Source organism: Chinchilla lanigera, unplaced genomic scaffold (genome assembly GCF_000276665.1).
Source record: "Chinchilla lanigera isolate Chin_1 unplaced genomic scaffold, ChiLan1.0 scaffold00012, whole genome shotgun sequence".
In the NCBI taxonomy this organism is placed as follows: Eukaryota; Metazoa; Chordata; class Mammalia; order Rodentia; family Chinchillidae; genus Chinchilla; species Chinchilla lanigera.
The window spans coordinates 27,859,796-27,887,709 of NW_004955413.1; the positions used below are offsets into that span (position 1 = coordinate 27,859,796).

The 27,914-nt window shown below is 58.1% G+C and overlaps 1 protein-coding gene across 2 annotated transcripts in view; it reads right to left on the reverse strand.

Moving 5' to 3' along the window:
• Nucleotides 1-5,876: 5,876 nt before the first annotated feature.
• Nucleotides 5,877-27,914, reverse strand: part of Nfam1 (NFAT activating protein with ITAM motif 1) — a 28,122-nt gene continuing 6,084 nt past the window's right edge. The window contains exons 2-6 of one of the 2 annotated variants that reach the window (XM_005379417.2): nucleotides 20,853-21,182; nucleotides 19,153-19,265; nucleotides 15,301-15,399; nucleotides 7,671-7,757; nucleotides 5,877-6,529 (exon numbers count right to left, since the gene is read on the reverse strand). In XM_005379417.2, coding sequence (XP_005379474.1) covers nucleotides 6,476-6,529; nucleotides 7,671-7,757; nucleotides 15,301-15,399; nucleotides 19,153-19,265; nucleotides 20,853-21,182 — 683 coding nt within the window. In that variant the 3' untranslated portion in view covers nucleotides 5,877-6,475. Of the gene's footprint in view, nucleotides 6,530-7,670; nucleotides 7,758-15,300; nucleotides 15,400-16,674; nucleotides 18,883-19,152; nucleotides 19,266-20,852; nucleotides 21,183-27,914 lie in introns of those variants that run through there. The other variant, XM_013511660.1, reaches the window with a different exon arrangement.

Sequence of the window (27,914 nt, forward strand, 5' to 3'; positions counted from 1 at the left end):
GGGCCTCACCTATTGGAAGCTGGGGCGGGCACCGGCGGGGAGCGAGCCGCACTGGAGGCTTCTGACTCAGCAGCCCGGAGCCTTCCCCCTAGATCCAGCCACTCTGGAGGGGCTTCTCCAGTGCTCCCCCTCTGTCCCTGGCTGGACTGAGTCCTGCTGGTTCCGTGGAGGGTGTCAGCACCCCACAGATCAGGGGTGCCTGGCCTTGCAGCTGAGACAGGAGGGGCAGCCATCTGGTGAGGCGAGAGGTTGCGGTTAGAACATCGCTAAGCCCGCTGAGGCGTCCCTTGGCAGTGACAGGGGCTTCTGGGATCAATTAGCAGAGTCACCCCAACCGAGCTGGAGCTCACCGCCCCTGTAGGCGTGTCGCCGTCACGGAGCCTCTCCACGGCCCGGGCAGGCGGGGCTGGGGGCGGGGCTGCTGGCCTTTCCTTCTCTTTTCCCTGGCCGCCGCCAGGCAGTCAGTTGCATCCAGAACCCAACTCCTCCCGCCTCCCCTCTTGTGGTGGACGCAGCCGCAGGCCAGCCTCAGTGTTCACACGAGTAAAATGGGTCACATGCTCTTTAGAGATCATTTCCTGCAAAGTGAAAAGAAGAAAATTGCTCTCCCTTTTCAGCAAGAACAGGCACTGAAGCTGCCCACAAAGGAAAGGACTCATTTATTCTTCAAACAAATGGCTCTTGAGCTCCGAAGATGAGCCAGGCACAGACAAAGAGAGACAAAGAGGAGGCTCGCTGTGCTGGGGGAGCGGAGATGGAGGTCTGTGAGCCGACTGCACGTGAGGCGAGGAAAGGAAGACACAAGCCTCGCTGGGGGACAAGGGCATCAGGAGGGCTTCATGGGGGTGGTGGCCTTTGAGTGGAAATCTTCAGACAAACAACAGGATGAAGGGTCTGGGAAGGAGCACAGGTTCGGAGAGGGAGGGTCAGGCACCCTGGGAGCAGCAGCCGTGGGTGGGACTTGGGGTGACTTTGAGCCCGTGAGAGCTGCTCAGGAAGGAGCTGGTGCCCTGGCAGGTACTGAGCTGGGCTAATATTGTGGAGAGAAAGGGTGGTGGGAGCGGGAGCAGGGATAAGGGTCAAGCCTCCAGCCACAGTGGGGTTTCAGGGGGTGGGACAGAGAGGCCCAACATCGTCCTGGGGCACGTGGATGTCCAGTTTTCCATTCACCATTTGTTGAAAAGATTGTTCTTTCCCCATTGAATGATCCTTTTCCCCCCAGTGCTGGGGAGGGCCTTTGCGCTGAGCTACATCCCCAGCCCTTTTTATTTTAATTTTCAGAGGCAGTGTCTTGCTAAGTCACTAAGTTTCAGAGGCAGGGCTTGAACTTGCAATCTCCTGCCTCAGCCTCCCAGAGGGCTAGGATTACAGATGTTGCACCACGACGCCTGATTCACTGAATAATCTTAGCATTGAATTGACCATAACCGTGGGGCACTGCAGGCTCTCAAGAGGGAAGAGACAGTCAGATGTGTGCTATCGGAGGACAGATGGGTGCGGAGACGGGGAAGGATGGGGAGGTGGACGGCTGGGGGGGGCTGTGATTCGGGGCTTGGTGGGGGAAGAGGAGGACTTAGGGAGAGAAGCAGCCCCTGCATCAGCCCAGGGACAGGGCTGTGCTTGAACCAAGGTCAGGAGGTCAGCTAGCATCTGGCCCACAGGCCACAGGGTGCCACTTAGGGAACGAGCTTGGGGGAGGCAGAGATAAGCAAGTGGTCCTCCCTGCCTCCTCCAGGTCCACAAGTGGTAAAAATAAAACCCACTCCAGACACAGCCACTTGCAAAGTAAGTTTCCAGGTACTGTGAGGCTTGTAAAAGCAGAACAATGCCAATTACAGCAGCATTATCCCGGATTATAAAGCTTCTAAGTGGCGGCTCACACCTCCAGGCATGCTGTGCCTGGGAATTTCCAGGGGAGACTCAGGATCCAAACATCCAGGTTGCCAGGATCAGGGCTTGCAGCCCTGGCCTGTGGACCAGCAGGCAGAAGCAACTCCACATCCTCCACTGAGCTGCCTCCATAAACCACCAGGAGGATGCTTTGAAGGAAATTTGTCCTTCAGGGGCTTCCCCACTGCTGGGAACACCAGGTCCCCAGTGGCTTTTTCTGCTCTGTGCCCTGAGGTTTGGCGCTTTCCAGGCCCTTCTTGTCCTTTCCCCAGAAGGAAGTTTTGGAGACACGTCTATGCTGGGAGGCTTGTGCCAGGACCTTCCCTGCAGCACCTGTGTGAGACCAAAAAAATCATCAGCCCCTAGGGGGACCGTGGGGAAGGTCTGATTGAATTAAGATCCATGGTCCTTGCATCCTCTGCTGTAATTAGAATCTGGCAGGCCCTCCAGGCTGGCTGGGGCAGGTCCATACCACGTGGGGCTGTGTGAACAAAGCCAGGGGACACGACCTCGCAGGGTGACTCCGCTGTGAGGAGCGCTTCAGAACTCCACAGGGACTCCACGCACACACCTCTATTTTGTATGTTCACATTTACATACACAGATGCAATAAAAACCAGGGGAGGAAACTTCTCCAGGCGACCCAACCGTTACCTGTGGGGAGGGAACTGGGATGGAGACCCAGTGGTGACAGGTGCACCTCAGGGACTTTCACCTTGCTGTAGTTTAAATGTCTTAGGACCGCAGCACGTGCCTGCGTCCCCTGCTTAGTTATGCATGCAAAACCCACGCTCATGCAAAGGGCAGCCCCCTCAAGGACCCTCCCAGCTCTTTTGGCGTCTCCCAGGACAATTCCGGGTCCGGTACCCTCCCCTGACCCACGCTCGGCCAAGGCCCCGAGGCCATGGCTGTGACCACAGCTCAAGGGAGGAGTGAGGAAGGAAGGTGGATCAGAGTCTTGTGCAGGTGTCCCCAAGGCTGGAATCTGGATTCAGGGCTGGCCATGGCCCTCAGGTGGGTAAAGGACCCTCCACGGGGTTTGGAAGGGACAGAGAGAAGCCACTTATCGGGCTGCGCTGAAGCAATACCCACCTCTCCTGGAAGAGCTGTCTGCCAAGAAAACTATTGAACTACATAAAAATCCATCCCTGAAATCCCAGAGGTATCCTTAGAGTGGAGCGTGGCCTTTAAATTAGATGGGAGGGGGGAGGCAGGTTTTTCTTGTAACTTGATTTCAGGTTAGCTGAGGGCTGGTGGCCAAAGAGAGGTGGCTGCCCCTGGCTGAGGCTACCCACTAAGGTCCTGCCTTATTGGCTGGAAAGGAAACCCCAGCCCCACCGAGGATCGGAGGTGCCAGGCACATGTTCCCATGGAAACTTAGCTGCACAGAATCCTCTGGAAATTTTCCCAAGGAGGGGCCACCGCTCCTCCCTTCCCTTTTAGGTTGGGGCGTGAAGGAAAGGGAGGGTTGGAAGTTGAGACTGGCTGGAGGGGCCCATCGGATTCCAGCATTTGCGGCCCCTGGGACAGGCCAGTCGGGAGCCTGAGGGTGGCAGAAGTCATGGGAACGTTTCCGATGTCGTGAGGCTCCGGGAAGCTGGTGGGGGACAAGGCCTTGGAGGAATCTCTGGAGGGACAGCAGGTGAGGCCAGGAGACCCGGCAGGAAACCCCACCGGGCAAGCCTGGAGAAACAAGACCTGGAGACACCCAGCTGCCTTTGCATGTGGGGCCCTGGGACAAAGTCCTGCAGGGGCTTCCTCTGTGTCCTAAGTGTGGGTTCCACCTTGTGAGGATCACATCCGTCCTTCCTTGAAGATCTAACGCGCCACCAGCCCCTTCAAGATCCCCTCCCAGCTCTTCTGGCGTCTCCCAGGGCCATTCCAGGTCCGGCACGCCTCCCCTCCACCCTGTCCCGGAGCAGGCCGGGCACCCCGCTCCTGAAGTTCCCTGTCCTTCACTTAGCCGAGTCCCTCCCCACTCCCCCTGCAGCCCGCTTGTCTGAAGGTTGGTCTCGGGGAGCCGCCCACCCGCTGCAGCCTGCCTGTGCTAGGGAGTCCCCCATCTGTCCTCCGGAGCGGTCCTGACTGTCACACAAGCCGGCGCGGGTGGCAGTGAGTTGCTCCAGCCCACACTGCTGCTGCAAAGTGAAGCCGGGATCCAAGAGAGGCCACTTTGCTCCAAGGAGCTCAGTTCACAGCCCTCTCTGTCCCCTCTTCCTCCCCAGCTGCCGCCTGCACCCTCCCACCTCTGCAAGCTTTTGATGCTGGGGGATGGGGGGCCCATGCTCAGTCTTCTTTGCCACTCTCTGGGCCCTCAGTATCTGGGTGCTCCCAGCCTTGCCTTGCAGCAAGCTCAGCCACCCAGCTGGCACTGTCTATGTCCGCCAGAGGGTGACTGGTCAGTCCCTGAGAGCTTCTGTGGCCCAGGGAGAAGTGAGGTTTTATTCCAAACGAAGCAGGAGCCCCAGAAGAGCAGAGGAGAGATGGGTTTCCAGGGAGGTGTTATCGGCCTGAGTCCCCTTTGGCTGCTTTATGAGGAAGAGAATGGGGGCTAAGTGTAGCGGCGCACGTCTGTAATCCTAGCATTCGGGAGGCTGAGGCAGGAGGATCGTTGCAAGTTTGAGACCAGCCTGGGCTACAAAGTGAGCTCAAGGCCAGCCTGAACTGCATAGAAAGACCTTGTCTCAAAAAGAAAAAAAGGGGGCTGGGGATTTAGCTCAGCAGCAAAGCGCCTTGCCTGGCAAGCGCAAGGTCATGAGTTCGGTTCCCGGTACCAGAGAAACCCCCCCCCAAAAAAAAAAGAAAAAGGAAGAGACTGGGGACAGGGCAGCTGCTGGGGGGCCAGGGTAGGCAGGAAAGTCTCCAGCCAACACCGCTCACTTCCCTGGAAAGGGCTAGGAAAGCCAGAGTTCCTGCCAGAAAGCCTAAAGGCTGAGGGCTGAGTGGTCCAGAAGGTGGGGAAACGGGTTTGGGTGGGAGCTCCCGTGTCTCGCGGGTTTGGTGCTTGACAGCCCTGGCTCCTAGCTCTGGCTGCTGAATTGGGAGTCTGCATGAAGCACCCCATTCCCACCAAGCAGGCCTGGCACTGATGAAGCTCAACCCACAGGAGCCCTCCCTCCTGCATGTTCACAGGCCAGGGGCAAGGACCAAGCTGGGAGGCCATGGCTGTCCGGAAGGCCTGGTGCCACCCTAGCAGACTGCCCCAGGGACTTCCAGAGGTCAGTCTGTGCCCATCCCTACCCCAGCATTCCTTCCTAATCCTGCAGAAGGTGCTGCCCAAGCTGGGCATGGTGGTACACACTGTAATCCCAGCATTCGGGAGGCTGAGGCAGGAGCATTGCCGTGAGTTCAAGGCCAGCCTCAATTACATAGAGACCCTATCTTAAAAATCTAAAAAAAAAAAAAAAAAATTTAAAAAATGATGCTGCCTGGGGGTGGTGGTTCAGTGCTGCTTGGGGCTTGGGTGGGGATTAGGTTCCCCCCTCCCTGAGCACATTTGGGGTTTAATATGAGGGCACCCCGGGGACCTGTGGAGCAGCTAGGAGGTGGGGAGGGAGGACTGAGTGGGAAGGCTGAGGCAGGGTGGGGCAGAAAGGGAAGGCCTGGTAGCCAGGGTGACAGGGACGCTGAGCCCCTGGGTGATGCACCCCGAGGAGTCACCTGATACTTGGGAAGCACAAGGCTCAGGGCCAGGCATCGGGGACCCCTCTAGCCACCCCCCGCCTAAGTGTCCTAACACAGAGACCCTGCACCAGCACGGGAAAGAGAGCACCTCGAGGCAGCTCTGGTGGCCGCCGGGCCGCTTCTGGCCTCCACCCCAGCGTCAGGAGCTGGAGCCAAAGGCAGGTGAGGTCTGAGGAGGAGGGGACCAGAAGCAGCACAGATGGTGGGGCCAGGAGTGGCCGGACGAAGGGGGCTTTGGGGGGCTGGGCCCTGAGGTGAGCAGGCCTGAGGAGCAGAGGGTGACAGGTGGGTGGCACAGCGACTGCGGAGGGCCAGCCCGATGGGCAGCACCCTGAGGCTCCTTATTAGGGGAGAGGAGACATTCACTAAGTGCCTGTGTGGCAGCAGCCGCCCCACGCCCCCACCCCAAATATGCCCGGACACTCTTTCTCGCCAGTAAACACTGACCCGGGTGCCCCGGACCCCAGCTCAGTCTTACTTGCTATGTCCTGGGCCTCGGGACCATCCCCAGCCCAGTCCAGCCTGGGTGCAGTTCAGCATCCCACCCATCGCCCCCACCCCAGCCTCCTGCTTCGCGGGGCGTGGCCACCCAGCCTTTGGACCAGTCGGGCAGGTGGGGTCCACGCAGTGTGGCTCATCCGTCCTCAGGGCTGTCCCAGCGCAGACAGGATCCTTGCTGTGTCCTGGGGTTCACAGTGCCCACAGACCGGGATGCAGTCTGGCGCTTGGGCTGGGGTGCAGAGTGGGGGAGTAGGGCAGCCCAAGGTAGGGGGCCCTGCATGTGACACTGAGGGGTGCAGCGTCTCCGGAGGCCTGGCTCCTGGTTCAGATCGAGTCCTTGGTGAGAGGGGGTGCTCTGGGCCTCCGGTGCTGGTTAAGGCTGATGGCTGGAGAACTCGTCCTAGAGATTTTCATAGACCAGGTGAACCTCGCTGTCATCCTCGAACCCTTTCTCCTGGGAAAGAAAGAGGGAAAGGGAGAATTGGGGAGGGGGAGAGGAGGAGGAAGAAGAGGAAGAGAAGAAAGGAGTGGGAGGAAGAAGAGGAGGAAGAGGGGCAGGAGAGAGAAGAGAAAGCAAGAAAGCAAGAAAGGAGGGAGGGAAAACATTAGGTAGGAAGAGAATGGACCTGCGCTAACTTCATTTGCGTCTGAGGCAGACAGACCACTTCCCGTGCAGCTTCTGCAGGGAGCCTGCCTCTGCCCAAGCCCCAATGCCCAGCCTCTCCTCCAGCCCATGCCAGCCTCCCCTTTCCCGTGCTCTGTGCTTGGCCTGGGGTGTGCCCCCTCCGCACCCTGGTCCCCTAATTGGCTTCTGCTCACCCTGCAGGACCCATCTTGGGTCCCAGGGAGCCCTGCCTGCCCACAGCGCTGCCCTGGACCCTCCTGGAGTGCAGCCCTTGCACCAGAGCTATGAACATCTCTGTGTGCTTGGGCTTCACACCCTTTGCATGCAGACCAAGGCTCCCAGAAGACAGAGCCTGCCTCGCTGTCCCGTCCACAACCAGGAGGCCTGGCCCAGGGCGGCTGCTGCCCGGGGTGTCCCAGACATGCTCGGGGTGCCAAGGTGAAAGGCCGTCATTCAGTCAGGATGCTGAGAATAGGAGACCCAGTGGAACTCCCAGACTGGGCTGGGGGGTGGGCACCAGGCCCTGGGTTCCCCACCCGTCAGGGCTTAACACCACTTTGCTCTGTGGGGTTCAAAGCTCTGGCGTGGATGTTGCTCTTCTGCATTCTGGGTGCAGGTATTACAAACACACATCACTCATCCACCTTACTGAGGAGCAAACCGAGGTTTGAGAGAGAACCAGAGTGTAGACAACAGGCCTCGGGCCCTGGCACGATGGTGTCGGAGGCCTAACCAGGCCATTCTAGTGGGCACCAGCTTGGACGTCAGCTCCCACTTTCTCCAGCACCAGCCGGACTGGCCAGTGTAGACCCTGTCGGTGCCCGCCAGTGGGAGCTGTAATTGCCACACACGTGGGTGCCTGCTGGTTGCCCCAACAGGCTGTCCTTGCATCCAACTGTGAGGCGGGGGCTGTCTTGGTGCCCCAGTTTACAGACCAGGAGCCAGGCCGGTGTTCCCAGGCCCTGCGTACCTGGGAGTGAGGGCTCCGGGCGGGGGACGGGCTGGCTACCTCGCTTTCAATGTAGGCGTAGACTTCGGTCTCCCGGCGCTGCAGGGCCTGCGGGAGAGAGCAAGCCCAGGCCAGGGCAGGTCATGGAGGGTCCGCCGCCTCCCTGCCTGTCCCACCAATGCCTGGTACCCACAGTCACTGCTGCCATCCACCCTCGCTCCCAGTTCCAAGCTGCAGCCCCTGCGAGGGTCCTGCCTGCTCACCCACACTCTCTAGGACCCTCCCCGCCAGCTGTCCTGGGCTCACAAGGACCTAGGCACCCGTTGGAGTTACCTCCTGCCCATCAAACCTGTGCCCTGCTGGGGGGCTCTGCAGTCCAGCCCTGGCTCTCAGGGTACCCCTTTCCCACCACGCCTGATATTTCCCTGCCTGGGCGCCGCTCATCCCCGGATACTCCTCCAGGGAATTCAAGTGATCACGGCCCCACACAGCCTGGGCTTCTTGCCATGGAAGCCCTGGTGAACAACGAGCTCTGCCTGAGCTGGGGGCCTCACATCAAAGCACGTTCCCCCATATTGTCCCCCTGGACTGGGAGCCTCCCGGGGGCAGGGTCTGTGCCTTGTTAGTCTCTGGGTTCCCCAGCCAACAGCTGGTATTGGCACAGTGAGGGGGCACCAGATACACCATAGAGAGGAGACACCTCCCTTACTTGTGTGTGTCCTAGGGCCACGCTGAAGAGCCCCGACAGGAGTAGAAAGAACCAGGGCTCTGAAGTCACGCAAGACTAGGTTCCACTCTTGGCTATGATACCTGCCAGCCATGACAACCCCTTAATGTCTCCACAGCTCAGTTTTCCCAACTATACAGTGGGAACAATCATATGTATTTTGCAGGCTTAATGCAGATTAAAGGAGATACTGAACATAAAGGGTCCTGCGCAGAGTTAGGCAAACAGAAGGTGCTTAATAAGCAGCTTCTGAATGATCATCAAAGGAGACAAAATGCTGCATCTTCCTCTTGCAGCTCCAGCCTGGATTCACCCTCCAACCCCACTGGGGTCCAGAGTAAAACCAACCAACAGCCTAAGCAAGAGGCAGAAGCCTTCCCTTCCCATGTATGTGTCATATGGATGCCGGCTTGTTGCCAAGGAGGCGGTTTCCCTGGCAACAGTCAAGCAGGGGTTGCCAAGGCAGGCTGGAGAGACAGGTGGTGCTCAGAGGCAGGAGGAGGGTGGGGAGCAGGAGGAGAGGAGAGAAGGAGGCGCTGCAAGGCAGCCGGGCATGAAAACCCCGTGTAATAAACCATTTGGCATGTGGGAGACCCTCACTTCAAGGGCATCAGACACAGGGGTGATGGGGCTCCCCTGGGGTCCTGCTCAAGAGGTCTCTGAGCCAGCAAGAAGTGGGTGTTGGCGGAGGGGCTTCCAATCAGTGCTCTCCCCATGGAGGAGCTGCATTTCTAGGGGAAGGAAACTTGCAAGCCTTTCTCCACCTGTGCAGGTCTTTGTGCCCGCCCAGAGCACTAGCTGCCTTGGCGCAAGGATGCACAGGCCATGCGCCTCAGCCACCCTGTCAGCCCACCTCCTGTCCACCCAGGCCTGGACCCCTCTGTGATCTCACAGATCTGACAGCTGCGCTGAGCTGGACGTTTCTGGTCACGGCCCCCTTCCCTCATCTCATCTGGAAGACTGACCTGGGGTCCCATGGGTGGCTCCCCCTGCCCCATGCCCAGGGCACCTGGGCTAACAGAGGCAGACAGAGCCAGACACCGGGAGGGCGGGTGGATGCTTGCACAGTGACTGGGCAGGAGCAGCTGTGGGGCTGAGGACAGGACAGGCCACAGAGACAGCACCGCTTAGCAGCTGCGGCATGAAGCCTTTGACAAGTCCTGACCTGCGGGCTGCATTTGCATTCAGAGTGTGACCCACAGCAGCAGGACACGGCCTCATCCCAGCCTTCCCTGGCTGGGCCTGCTGGAAGAGACTGCTGGCTTCTCAGGGTTGCAGCAACCGGGCTCGCTGGGCTCTGCCCTGGCTGTCCAAGCTGGGCTACGCTACCCCAAGGCTGTGCTGCTCCCAGCTAGGGCTGCCCTGGGCTGCGCTGAGCTCTGCGTGGCAGTGGTGCTTGAGACCCAGGTCCTGCAAGCACTCTCGCCTGCTGCTGGCCCATGGATAACCGCGCTGACCCAATTGGTCATCGGCCTGGCAAGGGCATGAAGGCAGGGCCTAGACCATCCTCCAAGGGGGCTAAGGGCTGTGCAAAGTCACTACCTGGGCCTGGACCTCATCTGAGGGTCCTGGCATGGGGGCCAGGGGGAGATCTGGGGTGCTGTTCAGAAAGGAGCAGTGCTCAGTGTAGAGGAGCACCCGGCTCTAGGTCAACACTGCGTCACTGCTCTGTGTTGGAGAGGTCTCTCCACCTGCTGCAAGGAGTGACAGCAAGAATGGGGCACAGGACCAGGACGAGGCAGGGAGCAGGCTCAGCACACTGGTGAGAACTGCAAACCACAGCCCTGGCACCCCACATTTGCCACCAGGGTCCGCTGGGCCCCGCATGGGGCCCCAAGGAGCCCAGGTCACCCTGGAAAGTAAGGACAGTGCTGGCCCCCGGAGGGTGCGGGTGGGAGGGGGCAAGAGATGGACAACAATCACCTAAGACAAAGGTGGCCATGAGGGCCGTGGAGAGACCGGGGAAGGGTGACAGGAGGTTGGGTGAGAGGATGGCATGGCTGTCATCCGAAAAAGAAGGGCCTGTCTGAGGGCAGGAAGAGCTTCCCGGGCAGGGGAACCACTGCAGCAGGACGGCGGTGGGCATCCTTGGTGGTGGGCTCCCTGGTGTGCTCAGGAAGCAGCACATGTGACAGCGACAGCCAGAGGCTGTGACTCTGGGGGCGCTGGGAGCTCCCAAAGGGACCTGAGAATCACTTCAGACCTAGCTGCAGGGATGGGAATGAGCCAAGGGTCCCCAGTGGGGCTCCGACACCCCTCACACCTGTGACTTGGGTGTCCCGGGGCCCCTCAAGCCCTCCTGCCCTCCTCCCCTGGGGGCAGACCTGAGTCGCAGCCATTCTTTTTCCAGGGGCCCCCTGCTTTCTCCCCACCTTCTCTAAGGGGGTCGCAGCCGCTCTAGTCCCTCGTGGCCCCAGGAGGCCCTCGCCACTCCACCGCGGCGGAGCAGAGGGACATGATGGGCTGCTCTGGCTGCTGACTGGCGCCCACTGCGGAGGGCGGGGGCAGCCTCCCAGGCAAGAGGCTGACGGGGGCACAGGGGAGCCGGATGCTGGCTCTGTTCCGGAGCAACGCTTGCTGATGGGTCAGACCTGGGCGATGATGGAAAGAAACAAGGAAAGGACAGGCTCGAAATGTGCAGCCTGAGCCCTGGAGCCATGGTTGTTTACCGCGAGAGCAGCTGTGGGAAGAGGTGTTCAGCGGGCAAGAGCTGGACAGAAGCCAGGGGCGTCCCAGTGGAAGCGCTGCCCAGGGACTTCTGCACTGCAGACGGAAACTTGGGGGTGGTCCAGGATGTGGGTGACGTGGAGAACCCTGAGGTCCAATAGGATCACCCCAGAGGAGCATGCAGATAGAGAGAGGGGTTCCCTAGGCTTGGCTCCGCCGGTCCAGGGGTGACTCCAGTGTTTAGAGGTCCGGGTCCTACAGCTCTTGAGGAGTAAACCAAGAATGGGGATGGAGCGGGGCGGCAGCTAGTCAGGTGGGGGTGGTAACGAGGAGGAAGGTTGCTGGGGTGCTGGATGCTGCTGAGTCATCCAGGACAGTGAGGACAGAGAACGCCCGCCCTTTGGATTTAATGCCGCTGCCATGGGTGACCCTGCTAGGGAGGAGGGGCTGCAGGCCTTACCCAGGAAGGGGAGGGAGAAACACACTGAAAGCAGGCGTTTGGATGCTCTTGGAAGAGTTTTGTCAGCGGGAATCGTGAAGGAAGAGAAGGCAGTTGGAGGGGGTGAGGGTGCCTCAAAAGATGAGAAATTTAAGGAGCCAGGAATGGTGGCCGCACCTGTAATCCCAGTATTCTGGGAGGCTGAGGCAGGAGGATCGTTGTGAGTTCGAGACCAGCCTGGGCTGCAAAGTGAGCTCAAGGCCAGCCTGAACTGTATAGTGAGACCCTGCCTCAAAAAGACAAAAATAAATAAATAAATAAAAAATAAAAGGAGACATACACAAACCTGCAATCATACAGGCAGGTAACTCACTTCTCTTAACAACTGATAAAACAGACAAGAAACAATCATGATCAATAAGGATATGGACTATTTTTAAAATGTAAGCAACTTTTTTTGTGTGCAATACTGGAGATTAAACCTATGGCATTTCCACTGAGCTGCCTACCAGTCTTTTTGTTTTATTTATTTTTACTCTGAGACAAGGTTTCATAGAGTTGCCCAACATGGGCTTGAACTTGTGATCCTCCTGCCTCTGCCTCCCAGAACATTAGAATTACAGATATGTGCCACCACACCCCACTGTGATCAATATACTTGAGCTACTGACGTATGGAACACACAATACAAGTTTGTTTCAAGTGCACAAGAATAAAAACTGAGCCACAAAGCAAATCTCAAACTACTTAAAAGTATTAAAATCTGGAGATTATATATATATATATTTTTTTTTCATGACAGAAGTAACCAGAAATAAAAAAAAGATGATAACTAGAAAACAATTAAAACTTCAAAAATTAAGCAAAACATTTTAAATAACCAATGGGACAAGAAAGAATCCTCCATGGAAATTTAGACTAAAAGATAATGAAAATATAACATATCAAAATCATAGAGGGCTGAAGGTATAGCTCAGGGGTAGAGCACTTGCCTAGCACGTGAAGCCCTGGGTTTGATCCCTAACACTATAAACACACACACACACACACACACACACACACACCCCTCATGGAATGTAACTAAAGCCATACCTAAAGATAAATTCATAGTCTAAATGCAAGCCAGGACTAATGGTAGATGCTTATAATACTAGCATTCAGGAGGCTAAGGCAGGAGAATCAAAAATTTGAGGCCAGCCTGGGCTATATGAGACCCTGTCTCAAAAACAACAGCTGGGCATGGAGACACGTGTGTATAATGCTAGCACTGTGGGAGGCTGAGGCAAGAGGATTACAAGATCAAGCTCAGCTTCAGCCACTCAGGAAAACCCTGCTTCAGAATAAAAAAGGGGGTGCTGGGGATTTAGCTCAGCGGCACAGGCCTGCCTGGCAAGTGCAAGGTTGTGAGTTCGATTCCCAGTACCAGAAAAAAAAAAAAAAAAAGGAAAATAAAAAAGGGCTTGAGGTGGAGCTCAGTGGGAAGACCCTGGCCTCAATACCCAGTACTGACATGAATGCAATACCCAGTACTAGAAAAGAAGAATGAGGGGAAAAAAAGATAGAAAACTTTATAAATATCTATACCAAGAAAGTGAAAGGACACACACACACACACACACCCTTCCCTGGGTCTCTGAGCAACACAAGGCTGCCCCCACCATGGCTTCTATTTGTCCTGCTCACTCTCACGGGAGGTCTTAGCCAGTGCAATGACCCGGAAAAGGAAGGAAGGGACGGAGGGCATAAAAAAAAAAAAGAAGGTAGGAGGGTTGCGGAAAGGAAAAAGTGAAACTTCCATCCTTCATAAGTGACACGGTGAGGCTCATGGAAAACTCCAAGTTATTTACAGAGAAACTCTCATAATCAACGAGTGGATTCGGCAAGATCACGACTACATAAGGCCAGCACATAAAAATCAACCACACTCTACATGCCAGCAATCAATGAGCAGAAAACAGCACGGACGCAGGGACAACACCTGCGTGCTGACGCCTTACCAAGAATACCAGTGAGCCAGGGATGTGACATCCGTCCACAGAGCCGCGGGGCTCCACCGGCAGCCCCTGCTACTATCATCATGGTCGCTAATGGCGACTGTCTCTGCCTGGAGACAGCCTCAGCCTATGGACCTTGGCTCAACGGTTAGCAAAGTCCTGTGGCCTCCCACTGCACCTCCCTCTTGCGCTAAGACCTCCCTGAGCCACCTGCATCCCCGCACGCAGCGGGACTTCCTTGCGACACTCTGGAGAAGTCAGCCTCAGCCCCAGAGGCCCTACCCACGGCGAGGAAGTGACTCAGGCAAAGGGGAGTCTCTTCCATTCAGAAAGTCTCGTACTAGGCCACTTATTCAGGTGGGAAAATGTTCATGGGATGTGGAACACAGAAAAGTAGCCGTGTGACTATAATTTTAAAAAGTAGGGGGGCCGGGTGCAGCTCAGCAGTGGTGTGCACGCCTAGCACATTCAAGGCCCCGGGTCCCATCCAAAATAAATAAATACGGGGTGCACACACCACACACTTCCATGTATTTATAAAGAAAAAATGGGAAGGTATAGAAGTCAGCGTTTCTAGTATTTATCCTGGAAGAAGGTGAGAATATGATGATGTGGGTTATCTTCATACAGAACACACGCGTGTGTGTGTATATGGGGGCGGGGAGAGAGGGAGAGGAGAGGGGGGGAGGGAGGGGGGAGAGCCTGAGATTTCAATCTAACAGCTGATACCAGAATCCCTCAAAGGGAGAATAGCCTGAGTGGCCGGGAGAGAAGAGCGGCTCAGGGCAAGTACAGCCTACAGGAAGCAGCAGCTGTGGAAACTCCCCGGGGAGGGGAGGGGAGGGCCCATTGCGAGCTGTCCCGCTCTCCTTGCGGCCCTGGACACTGCCCCATGCAGATTGTCCCTGGGCCACACCGCCACAAGCCCTTCCTCAGCACATGAGGCGGCCAGACTCCAGACCTGCTCCTGCGGGTTACGTGGTGCGGGAGGAAGGCCCGCGGTTCGTGTGTGCCCCAGGGTGGCAGGCACAGGGCAGGGCACCGGGAAGCCTGCGGGCCCTGGGGAGCGTGGGAGCCAGCCCGGCGGCTCTGTACCTCCCGGGACTGAGATCTCGCCAACTCCTCACTTTCTCCACGGCAAGCACATTACTCGCAGTACTACAGCCATAGCACTGGACAGGGACCTTCCCCAGCCTCGGGCACAGCGCGGAGCAGGCAGGCTGTGTGCCGGTGCGGGCGGGCAGGGCGGCAGAGCCTCCGTCCCCTCCCCGTCTAATTATAAAGACTGTGCTTGCGGCTCGAAGGCGCGTGGGATACACGGGGTCCCAGCCGCGGCCCCGCTGTGACTGTCTGCGCGTGGCGGGAAAGAGTCCCAGCCAGTGAGAATCGTGGCCCAGTCGCCAGGTGGGGCGACGCCCCCTTTCTTTCTTCCGATGATCGTTGTTGCAGCAGCTGCAATGTTTTTTGTGCATTTAAAACAGGAAGAAGCTGGTGAGCTGGTCGACACCATTTGGTCAGATGAGGAAATTTCTTCATTCCTTCCTGACCCGTGCCCTTGCTACCCCCTTGTTCCAGAAGGGAAAGGATGTGCCAGAGTGGGGAGCAGGAGGGCTCCCCACGAGGGTGCACCTAATACCAGGGTTCCCATGTGTGGGCTATCCTTTCACCGTTATGGAAATTCCACAAGGTAGGAGTCATTGTACCCACCTTACAGATGAGGAAGCTGAGGCTTAGACAGGTCCCACAGTGAGTACAGACTGAGCCGGGGAGTCAGACCCTGACTTGGGCCCGGAGAGGTGGGGGAGCCCAGGCCCTGGGACTCACCGTGTAGACGGATTCTGCAGCAGGCTGTGTGGGTCTGCTGGCAGATCTTGGGTCCAGACACGGCTGGGTGGGGTGCTTCCTTGGAATCAGGCTTTGTTTCTAGGAGGAGAAGGGAGCCAGGGCTGTAGGGACTGGTGACACGCAGCCCCTGGCTTCCCTTCCTTCACGGACCCCATGGGGGAAATGACGGAGGATTCCGATTGTTCCTGAGGCCACACAGAGTGAATCACTCCGCACCTCCTGCCCACCCGCTGGGGAGAAGGGGCAAATGGCTCCAAGACCTGGGTCAAGTCACCCGTGTGCCTGGAGCAGGAGGAAAGGACGACAGCCTGCAGGGGCACTGTCGTGGGCGGAGCGCCTGGCTCGGGATGGCTGTGGCGCAGCCCTGTGTCAGCGAGGCAGGGCCGGGGCCTGCGCCAGGCTCTGGTCCCCTCTAGCCCTCGCTGGCTCTGGCCTGGAGTCACCACTTTCCCCTGCCTCAGTGTCTCCACCCACAGGGGCCAGGCAGTAGGTGCCTGGTACTTCCATGGCACCTGGGAAGCAGTCTGTCACCAACACGCCCTTGTAGGCTCCTCCGTGAGCCAGGCAGCAGGAAGAGGGGACACTGTCCCGCACCGCGTGAGTACGGCGGACGGCGGGGACAGTGGCTTCCTGTGGCTGTCATGCTCACAGAAGCCGAAGCTGTGGCTGCCAGCTGGGAAGGCACAGGGCCGGGGCAGCACCTGAAGACACCGAGGGAGGTGGACCAGACGTCCCTCCTCATCGCAGGCTCCACACTGCCAGCAGTGGAGCAACAATGGCCTCGTCTCGGGGCAGGAGCTAATTAAAATCGCTGGCTACCCGCCAATCCCCAGCCCATTTATTCTGGGATTAGCTCTCAAGAGCTACTCAACTCACAGGCAGAAGCCAGCGCCCCCGTCACAGCATCTGACTGCTGGGAGCACGGAGCCAGGCAGGGCTGTGCTTTATCTGTGTTCCTGGGCAAACCTGCAGGCAAGTCCTTGGGTCCTCTCGGTGCCCCACACCAGGAAGTAAAGGCTCAGAGAGGACCGAGGACTTGTGAAGCTGCCCAGCCAGGAAGCAGCAGAGGCGGGATTTGAACCCAGGACGCCGGCTGGAAGGTAATACCTGGGGCCCTCGCTCTTCTGTTTTGTTACAATGTGTAGGTCTCACAGACAGAGGCAGGGCCAGCATCCAGGGCACACTTTACAGTTTACAAAGACCCCCAGGACTTGTCCTTATTTTCATTTTATTCTCCTAACACCCTGGGGAGGTGGGCATTTAACAGAAGGTGGAACGGAGGCATGGCTTCACTTGGCGCAGTCCCAGATGCTGCTCTTCAAATCTAGTGCCACGTTCCTGTGTCACCTGGAGGACACTGTTATAGTCAGGGGCCGTGGCCACCCCAGGGTCCCTCCATACTGCCCTGTCAGGACAGCTGGGGTCCTGGTGCCACTCCCCTCTGAGCCAACTGGCCAGATACGCCCCCGGGCTGCAGGGCGTGAGCACACAGGCAGCAGCTGCTCTGGGGGACCGGGGGTAAGGCCATAAAATACCAAGTGCCACCGTGTCTTTCCTCTGTGGCAGTGGGGGCCACCAGGGAAGAGGACAGGTAAGGGTGGATTGGAGGTTGGATACCAGGAGCCCTTCCTGTGGGGCTGGGGGCTGCAGGGCAGGGACAGAGCTCCCCTGGGAACAGGTGGGCCACGCTTCTGCGGTGTGGGAGGTGTGGCGATGCTCCGTTGCTGTTTCTCTTGGCAGTGGGTAACCGGTAAGGGGCACCAAGCCTGGCCCACAACCCAACGCTCCACACCAGGGTGCTGCTGTCAGCAGCTCAGGAAGCCTGCTGGGCCTCAGTTTCCCCCTCTGTGAAATGCAATCAGCAGGTTTCCTTGCCCATGGCATGCCTGGCCACCTCTGACTCAGCTTTTTGCTATCACCGTGCACGCATCCCCACTGTGTGCTGGGCTCCTCCAGGCACTGGGGACAGCTAGTCCCTGCCGCATAGGTGCTGCACTCTGATAGGGGGACAGCATATACGTGGGAGCCCAGGTGGGTGGCAGAGACCTGGACCCTGGAAGCTGGTGAGGGGGCCCAGGCTGGGCTGGGGAGGGACTGGCCGAGGGCCGGATGGACAGTGAAAGTGGCTCCAAGCTCCACAGCTTGGGGCTGGGGATTTAGCTCAGCGGTAAAGTGCCTGCCTGGCAAGCGCAAGGTCATGAGTTCGAATCCCAGTACCGAAAAAAAAAAAAACAAGCTCCATAGCTTGAGGCTAGGGCGCTTGGCATCTGGGGCCATTTGCCGAGATGCAGAGACTTGGGGGCCCAGAGTGCTGTCCTGGACATGTTAGAGGGTGGCGCCCTCTGGCCCTGCGTAGCCAGCCGGAGCCAGGGGTCTGGGCCACATCCATGGGGGTGCAGCCCCCTGCACAGCTCAGTCACCCTAGGAGTTGCCCCAGAAGCAGAGAAGAGCTCTGGGGACGGAGCCCAGTGTGTGCCAGGACCGCCTCAACCCCTTAAGTAGGGCGGGGCCCTCACAGCTGCTCCCACAGCAGGAGTCACGGCAGCCCCTGGAGGTGCCATGGCCTGGTACTTCAAGTGCTTGGAAGCTGCACTCCTCCCACAACCCCATAATGCAACTCCTGTGCTTGGCACCCCACTGGGGAAACTGAGGCAGGGACCAGTTAGGCGTCCTGTGGGAGCTCACAGTACTGGCAAGTGGCACCGTGGGGAGGGGACACAGGCCCTGAGGCTGCACTCTTAATGCTCCACGGTCTGTCTGCTTCCTTTCACAGATAACTTGTCACCCTGGTTACCAGGCAGCCGTCCCCCTGGACTGTGGCTTTTGTCTGCTATGTGATCTCTGGGCTTCTGGCCTCTAGTACTGGGCCTGGCATATAGAAAAGGACCTGGTGGGTGCTCAGCTAACTCAGGGAATGAATGCATTGCTTTAATAATGACTGTGAAAGGGCTCTGCAAGTACTGACTGAGGGCCCGCTATGTGCAGGGCCCTGTGCGAGAGCTGGGTCCTCAGAAGGGAACAAGCAGAGACAGGCACGAAACAGGAAAACCACAGGGTCTGGACGGCAATGAGAATGCAGAGAGCTCCAGGCAGCAACACCTCTGCCCTGGAAGGTGCCAGCCACAGAACGAGCCAGAGCCAGCCAGAGAGGGAGCTGGAGCAACCTGCCCCTCCACCTGTACTCCAACCCTGACTCCACTGCTTGCTGTGTGGCCTCAGCTAAGTCACAGCCTCTCTGAGCCTTGCTTTCCAGAGCTTGGAGATGGCAGGGAGCTCCGTGCAGAGCTACAGAGGGGAGTAAGTGAGAGTGGGTTGGAGGGTGCCGGGCATGCTGTGTCTCAGGTCTGTTCTTCCTTTCCTGGTTGCTGGGCTCAAAAAATGGTAAGCACAAGGGCCTGCATCCTGCCTCAGATTCCCAGAGGGACTCGTGACGTAGTGGAGCTCTCATTTCTAACAAAAGATAGGAAGGCAGTTGGGTGTGGTGGTGCACACCTGTAATCCCAGCATTCTAGAAGGCTGAGGCAGGAGGATGGCAAGTTTGAGTCCAATCTGGGTGAGACCCTGTGTCAAAATAAAAAATAAAAAAGCCTCGGGCTGTAGCTCAGTGCAGGGGGCCTGCTTCAATCCCCAATACTGGGGGAGATAGAAAAGGACCTGGTAGGTCAGGTCCCACCACATGGGGCAGGCATAGGGTAGGAGGGGCTGGGCCAGGGAGGAACACCTACTGCAGGGTCCAGGACGTGGGCAGACAGACAGCCCCTGCCCTGTGAGGCCTCCGCAGGCTTGGTTCTGGTGAAGGCCATGTCCCTGCCGTGCGTGACCATCCCGTACCTTCTTCCAGAGCAGCAGAGCCGTGCCCAGCACGCTTAGCACAGCCAGGAGGGCAGTGAAGCCACACAGCAGGGGCTTCCGGGAGCTTGGCGGAGGGCGCTGGTACCCCATGTCTAGAGGAGGAGATAGGAAAGCAGAGCTTAGCTCCCAAGAGAAGCTGGGACCTGCCTGGCCGCCCTGACCCCCAGACCCCAAAGCCCTGTGTTATCCTTCTCCCGGGACCCCATTGCCAACTCCCACAAGGCTCTGTGCCTGCTAGATGCCCCCAGCCCCACCTCAGGTCCTCAGTACCCCCCACCAGGGATGGAACCCACAGTGCTCCACACCCAAGCTATGTCCCCAACCTTTGTATATTTTATTCTGAGACAAGGTCTTGCTAAGTCACCCAGGCAGGACTCAAGCTTGTGATCCTCCTGCCTCAGCCTCCCAAGTAGCTGGAGTTATAGGTATTCACCACCACACCCAGCTCAGGACCTTGTTCTTCCACTGACTTTGCTAAGCCTCCTAATTGTTGCTGACTGGCTTGAATCTCTCGAAGAAGAGCAAGCTTGTCCAGGGGAAAGACAAAGACAAGGACAAGGACTATGACTGCTTCTGCGGGCCTCACTTAGGGCTGCCTGGAGGACCCTGAGTGAGTCACGTGATCTTTGGGGCCTTCCCCTCCCTCCATTCAAAATGGAGCTAACATGGGGAAGTGTGGTGACGGTAGAAAGTGACAGGTTTGTACCGGACTGATAGCAGCTTGCACCATGGGTAGACGAGCACATAGCCTCTTCTTTTCCTGAACGCTTCATCCACCCATCTTTCCTTCCCTTCCTCCCTCCATCCCACTGGCAGGAGTTTAGGGAGCTGGGGGTTGTGCCTTGTGTCGCATGCCTGTGATCCCAACACTCTGGGAGGCCAAGACAGGAAGATCACAAGTTAGGACCCAGACTGGGCAACTTAGCAATTCCGCGAGACCCTATCTCAAAAAATAAAAGGGGGCTGGGGAGATAGCTCAGTGTGAAATCCCGGGGTTCAAGCCCCAGTGCCACAAAAGAAAAACAAAACCAAAAAATCAACTCATGGAGTGCAGACCAACTGGCGGGCACACCAGCCTTGTTCACCTGGCACCTCCAGTAGCCTGCTGCCACCCTCACAGGCAGGCGCGACGCATCCTCCTGAGTCCTTGGCAGGCCGAGTATGGCCAGAAATACCAGGCCCAAGGTCATACTGGGCAAACACCAGGACGGGATTCCAACCTAGGTCTATGTGATTCCAGAGCCCCCAGCCCCTTCCAGGAGGAATCAGAGAGGCGGGTCAGAGAATCATGGCTCTGGAGTGGGCCTTGTTCTTAAATCTCGTGGTCCCCTACGTCTGAGAAAGTGATGATGACTAAGAATTTATTTCCAGAAAGACATCATAAGCCAAGGGTTCATGCGTACACACACACACACACACACACACACACACACAACCACACACTGATTCTATAGAAGCTCCAGTCCCCTCCCCCACTGTGCCAATGGGACCCCCAGGTCAAGGGGCCAAGTGACCTCTAGGCCAGGGGTATCAAGTAGTACATCCACATCCCAGGCTATGCCGGTGGGAGTGCCCCAGGGTGCTGTGTCCCCCAGGGTCAGCGGGCGTGCACGTCAGATCCTGCACCCACTCACTGCAGCTGCGGTCCTGCGTCCTCGAAGCGCCCGGGGAGCTCTCACCTCTGACCAGGACGAAGATACCACTGCTCCTCACTGTGGTGCTTGGCCACCTGACACAGCAGTAGTAGGTGCCAGTGGCCGACGCGTCCGGCAGCTTGAGACTGACCGAGCAGACCAAGGTGTAGGTGTCGTTCTCCTTCCCCGGGCCTGGGGGGCAGGCTATCTGCGTCTCCGGGCTCTTCTGGCCCTGGAGATCTATGTGGAAGTAGCTGACGGTGAAGACCTTGAACGCTGGGGTATACTGGTAGGTGATCCTGCAGCCGAAGGAGGCGGCCGTGTTGGCCAGGGAGACCATGATGGGGAAACCGCTGTGGGTCACTGACTGCCCTCCTGCACGAGAGGCAACGGGAGAGAGGGACAGGTCACCAGAGGCCGCCTCACCCCCACCTGCCGACCTGTGAGGACCGCGGCCTCTCTGTGCTCAGGGCTCGGCCCAGGCACCCTCCACACACGACTCTGCCCTCCCGGGGCACCCGGAAGCCAGGCAACTGCGAGCTTGTCCAGAAGAAGAGTCCAGGCAAGCGCCAGAGAGACCAGGCCACCAGCTCCCGACCCCGCCAGCCCTCGGCACGAGCAGGATGGAGCTGCAACCCCACCCCAGGCGGGGAGAGAGGGGACCCTGAGCTCCCAGCTCTTGCTTCCCTAAGGCAGAAGGAGAAGACAGAGGCAGGAGAACAAAGTAAAGAGGCAGGTCTCCCCAGCTCTCTCCTGGGGCTGGAGCATGGCGACAAATCTTTCCCGGAATCGGAACTCAGAGGGTTTGTCCAGTCTGTGCAGCACACAAGCAATTCCCTGGGGGCCCATGTGGGCTGCAGCCATGGACCTCAGTTCCCATGGCAAAGCCAGTTCCTCAGTGAACACCCCACCCCTGCCCCGACACATCAGAAGCACCTTGCACCCCGAGGACGCAGTTTGGAAATCGCCAAAGCAGCAGCCCAGGCTGGCTGGGCCCCTGGCAGCTCCCACAGGCTCCTGGGATACTGCTCAGACAGGGCCAGGGGCTGGGGTCAGCAGCCACCTCACCTGACCTGGGCTGCAGCAGCCCCTGGGCTTCCTTGGTCGCTGCCTCCCAGGCCTGTCCTTCCTCAGCGGCTGAGCCAAGCAAAAGACAGTTTTAAATTGAGGTCGGCAGCAGGCAGCTAAGAACATGCGGGCCATGTGTTAATCGGGAGAAGAGCGCGCGTTTGCGATGCTCAGAGGGAGCCTCAAGATTTATTTTGCTGGAGAAAGCGAGGCATGGGCCTCCTGCCCAGGGTGTGGACTGGCATGAGGCCAGGCTGGTCTTTTCTCAGTCCCCGCAGCTCAGCTCTGAGCCAGATTCTCCGAGAAGGGGCCCCAGGGGAGGCCAGGCCTTCTGGGGACCCGGGGGCAGGGATGGAACTGGCCTTCCACGCTGGTTAATACTGCGCAGCTCTGGGTAGACTGAGATTTCTGGCTTCACGATGAGCCACTAACGAGACATCTCCGCTCCCCATGCAAAGATCGGAAGACTCCAAAGTCCAAAAACCTGCCAGGTGGAACAACTGTCACATCGGGCTGGCTTTGTTGTAATTAGTATGACAACACTCACTTTGGGAACGGCCCCTGAGCTGGCATCCAGGCCTCCTGGGTGAGGAGCCCTTGTCCTGGCTCCCCAGGGAGTGAGGGGAGGAGGGAAGATCGCAGGGTCCTTTGTGTCTGGACTGCGTTGTGGGGTGAGTGTGGCTTTGCAGTAATGTCGTGTCTTTGTCATAAAGCGAGGAGCCCGATACAGGGCAGAGGCGGTGAGAGAGCTAGTAAGGAGGGTAGGGGCCCCAGGACGGGGGCGGGGGGAGGGTTGTTTCCTGCTCTCACAGGGTCCCAGTTGGGCTGGAAGGACAAGAAGCTCTGTGCTCTACCTGGGCCCCTCCACCTTGAGCTACCTGCAGCCTGCTACCTGGGGCCCCCATCTCCTCACAGGGCCAACGCCTGCACCCCTCAGACTTGGTTCAGGAGCTGCTCATCGCCTTGCATCCGCATCCTCCATCAGCGGGGCTGCCAGGAGCCTGGCTCGGCTGCGTGGAGCCTGACCAACGTCACCAGGAAAGTGTCCCTGCCAGGGAGCTGATGGAGACCTCTGCTCCCCAGGACCTCCCTGCTGCTCCCCGTGTATCAGAGCAGCCACTCCGGGTGGACTCGCAGTCAGAGTTCCACCTTCCTGTTTGTCCAGGCAGGAAGACATTTATCCAATTGTCCTGAAAATGCCCCATCTGAGGTATCCTTCTAGAAATGATGGGGAGGAAAAAAGGAAGAAAGAAAATTATGGAATCTGCTAGTGCAGTTAAACTGATCTTTACCATTCTGGGGAACTCTATAAAAATAGACTTCCATTATTCCATAGCTTTCTGGGATTTGTTTATTTATTTATTTATTTATTTATTTTTGGGTACCGGGAATCAAACTCAGGACCTCGCACTTCCCAGCAGGCACCTGCGTCACTGAGCTACATCCCCAGTGGGATTTGGTGTTTGGATGTCAGAAAGTTAGGGTCATGAAATGCAGCCCCTGGCTCAGCAGGACCTGGGGGTCAGAGGCTCTGGAGCCAGAGCCTCCACCCTCGGATGACACGGCTGTCTCCAAAGATAGCAGAGGAGGCAGCGTCTGCCGCACTCCGTCAGGAACGCCGGCCCGTCTGGGGACAATGGCAGTGGAGGACACTCAGGGGCAGTGGAGGACACTCAGGAAGGATGGGTGGTGCCCGGGATGGGCAGGTCACCTCCTTTGCTGGGGAGTCAGCATCCCAGAGCCTGGACCAAAGCAGCTGCTCAGCTCCCACTCTTTCTTCTGTGCCCCCCAAAAGCTCTATCCTGGGTGTAGGCTATGGGCTGCAGCCCCAGTTAAGGTTCATAGCAATTTAGTTCTAAGTCCACGAATCCTTCCCAGTGGCTTCCGCAAACACACAAGGAGGGCACCAGTCAGGTCACAGCGGCTCCTGACTGACGTGGAGCTGGAGGGGCGCCAGGAGACGGGGCGGGCACCTTGATGACAGGGCCCTGGGAAGTAGGAGAGGGGGCGACAGGGAAGCAGCCAGAGATCAGAAGCTTAAAGGATTTGGAGGCCCCAAATTGCCCAAGCTCGGGCCGTGTCCTGTTCGGTCCCCAAGTCCTCCCTTGCCCCTCTCCTCTCCCACACAACTGCAAGCACAGACACCCCAGCCGGGCTGGACAGACCACCCCACCTCATGGAAGATCCCAGGATACCACCCCTGTACCCCTCCATCCTCTGCACCTCCAGGGACTGCAAGAAGCCTGGGCTTGGCCAGAAATGGAGGTGGGTGGGGAAAACCCAGGTCCCTGAGACTGCAGGTCCAGACTTGGATGCTGGCTGTTCCACTTACTGGCTGTGCAGCCTTCACGGGTGTCTTTACTGCTCTGAACATCACCGTTTCCCCACACCACGTGCAGCAACAAGGCCAATGCCACACTCACAGGGCGGTGGTGGGGCTCAGGGCAGCCAGAAAAGCAGTGTGCCAGGCTGCTTTTCCCCGTGGGACAGGAAAGTCAGAGACGCCAGCCCTGCCCATCTGCTTGTCTGAGAGACAGGACCACAGCCCAGGGTCCACAGGAGCCACGGCAGTCGGTCCCTGACCCAGGCTCGTCCACCGTCAGGCCCTATCCCGACCGGACCCTGGGGTGGGTGCAGGACCCTGAGATAGACGAGCCTAGCCTCCTCCTGCTTCTTCCCCCCCCGCCGGCTCTGTCCCTCTTGTTGGGAAAGGCTGTGCCTGCCACCCACAGGCGCCCGGTTCCTTCCTTTTCCGGTTCTTCTTGTGACTCTGGCTGCCTGCACTGCTGTCTGGCGGCTGGGTGGAGGCACCTGCTGGTAGATGCCCCCCCCCCTCTGAGACCCGTGCTGAGTCCCTGGCCCAGAGGGAACTTGGCCGTGGTGTGTGGGTGTGCATCCCAGCAGCTTCCTGTGCTCACCCACGATCAGGACCTGGACGCCAGCACCGCATCCCCTCTCTCCCCCAGGCCCTGTCCAGCCCCCTCCTGCCCAGCCCGGGCTGCCTCTGTGGGCTCCGACCCAGTCCCATCTCCCCCTGACCCTCCTGCCCCTTGAGATGCCTGCACTCATCCTTCCCCTGTGCCGCCAGCACCGGCAGGGCATCCCCGCTGGATGAGACCCAGGAAGGATTCTGAAATCAGGTTACAGGGTCACGAGAAGCAATTAAAAAACATGAACATCAAGCAAGTCCCGGAGGACTCTGTGACCTTCTGGGTTCGGTTGTATCCGTACAACTTGATCAGACGGGTTCACATTAAAACATGCATCGGGCCACTGTTTAAAAAACCCTGAAAGTCGCTGGCCTAGAGGATCTGTCCCCATCTATTCCCACCGCTTGGAAGGTCTCTCTTCCCACCCTGCCCTCAGTCTCCAGGCCTTGGGGTCCCCCTCTCTGTCCCCAGGACTTGTGCGCCCTCCCTGAGCCACTCCTGGTTGGGGTCCCCAGCACAGCACATACTCTTGGGGATCATTAAGGTACATGCTAAAAATAGCTGACATCTCCTGGGCCTGGCTCCCTTTTGCAGATGAGGAAACTGAGGCTCAGAGAGGGGACAAGGTTTGCCCGCATGGCACAGCTGGTAGGTGACAGGGATGGGATTTTACACTGGGTTCCTGAAAGTCCCTAACCCCACGCTCTTACCCTCGCTCTACACTGTAGTTTTAAAAATCTCTAAGCAAGCGAAAGAAAAACTTCCCAAATAAAGGAAATACACTCTTGAATGGGAGCCACAGATTCAGAGGCCACTTTCCTAACTGTGTGGCCTCTCAGAGGTGGGCATGGGTGTAACAGACAGGGTCTGGGGACAGTGGGACTCAGAACTGACCCTGCACATTAGGGGCTGCTAGTGTCGCCCCAGCTCTAAGACAGCATGTGGCTCCCACAACAGAAGTAAGTGACCCAGTGGGCCCCCTGTGGGAGGGGGGGCGTCCGTCTGTCCTGTGGCAGGCCGGCCGAGGTCCCTCTCTTGCTTTGACAGAAGAATGTGCATGTGAATAAATTTGTGATGAATGATTGAAAATACACCGATGAGCCGTCCGAGCTTCCCCTCACCCACGATCTCCAAGCCCCGTCTCCCCGCTTCCGTCTCTGCTCCGGCTGCCCTGGCCTCCCTGGCTGCTCCTCAAATCCACCGACGCTGGGCCGGGGCCTTGGCCTCAGCTCCCCCCTGCCTGGAATTCAATCCCTTCCCCGGCACTGAGCAAGGGCTCCAGGGCCCAGATGTGCTGATCAAAGGTATCCAGCCCGACTGCAGTCGATTTTAAAGGAAAACACTTTGATTCCCCGGCTACAGAAGAAAGCCATTCCCACGGTCTTTACTTTAGGCCTGGAGTTTGCCCTCAATTTAATTCTGGCGTCTCTCAGAGCCGCACCTCTTTGAAGGCCCTTCTGAAGGGCTGCTGGGCAGACACTGGCTAGGGCTACTGGTTTATCCCCGAGCACAGTTCCCAGGGTGCCACAGAGTCGGGACGTCCAATGCCACGGCCGGGTGGCAGGCGCTGGAAGGTGTCTTTTCAGCAGAGTGTGTCTTATAGAGCCTTTCGCCCAGATGGCGCGCTCAGACTGGACCTCACATCTGTCAGCACCTCTGAGTCACACACATCCAGATGTGGATTGGCTCCAAGCCCTTTCTGCAGCCTGTCCTAGGGTGCACGTGGCTCTTCGGGGACACACACCGAGCGCAGAGTGTCAAATGCTTGGTCCCATATGAGCGCCACACATGTGAACTGGGTTTTTTTTCATAGCCGTCACCTCCCTTTCAGCTGTTTTGAAAGGCAGGCTGCCGTAACCGCAGAGTCTTGGGTCAGCAGGGGACAGAGTCTCTGGTCACACCCACTTCCAACCCTCCAGAGGGGGGTCTGGGTGCGTGGGAGCTTCCATAGGGCCAAAGAGGCGGGAGGAGGCTGGGCTTCTTTCTCTGAATGAGGTGGGTGACACCAAACAGGAGGAACAGCTCCTTGGGTGCCCACCCAAAGCCACACCGCTGGGAAGCAAGCCAAGTGACATCTCTGAATGGGTGGGACCAAGGAAGTCCCTGGGAGAGATGCCCAGCCAGGGGCTGCTGCCCAGCCTGGGAGGGGGCAGTGGCTTCCTGGGGAGGGGACCCCGGACCGGGGCATTGCTTTTTTCTTGAATTCTAATTTTTCAGGCCTCCCCGCTGCTCCCCCTTAGAAGTGAAACAGACTCACTGGAAACCACAGGGAAGGATCAAGAGGAAAGGCGGACTTGTCTGCAACCTGCCACCCCGGCAGGACAGCCGCGCATTTTGATGTCTGTCTTCCCTACCTCTCTACCGAGCTGAACTTTGAAGGAAGGAGAGACTTGGAGGCTGCTGGACGGGGGAGGCACGCGGAGAGGGGTCTCGAGCACCAGAGGGCTCTGGGGCAAAGCTTCTAGAAGTCTTAATGGGGGGGCACTAGCTGGGCACTGAGGAGCTGGTGAAGTTGAGAGCCAAGGCTTGTGGCTGGTGGGGGCAGGAAAGGGGGGACAGGAGAGGCGGGAGGTGGGATAGGAGAGACGGGAGGTGGGGCGCCCCAGAAACCCCCGGCACGGAGCCTCTGAGGCCTTTCCAGCTGGAAAGTGGAGAGATTGTGATTGTCTTTGCACTATTTTTTTTTTTTTTTTTTTTTTTGAGACAGGGTTCCACTATGTAGTTCAGGCTGGCCTTGAACTTACTATGTAGCCTAGGCTGGCCTCAAACTCATGGCAATCCTTCTGCCTCAGCCTCCCGAGTGCTAGGATTACAGGGGTGCGCCACCACGCCCCGCCTTGTATTTGCACTTTAGAAAGAGGTCCAGAGAAGGATCCTACACTTCCAATGAGTCTTCCTGAGCCGCCTAAGACTGCTCCGCATCAGAGATTCGTCCTGTGAGCCCCTCCCCCTCCTCCCCCGGCCTCCCTTCAACACATTCCCTCCGGCCTGGACCACCAGTGGGACACGCGTGACTGTCCCCCTGTGCAGCTCGTACCACGCGATGACACTGTCCCAGCCCCCTGATGGAAGCGTCTTCCCTGCCCCACCTGGCAGAGAGACCTATGAA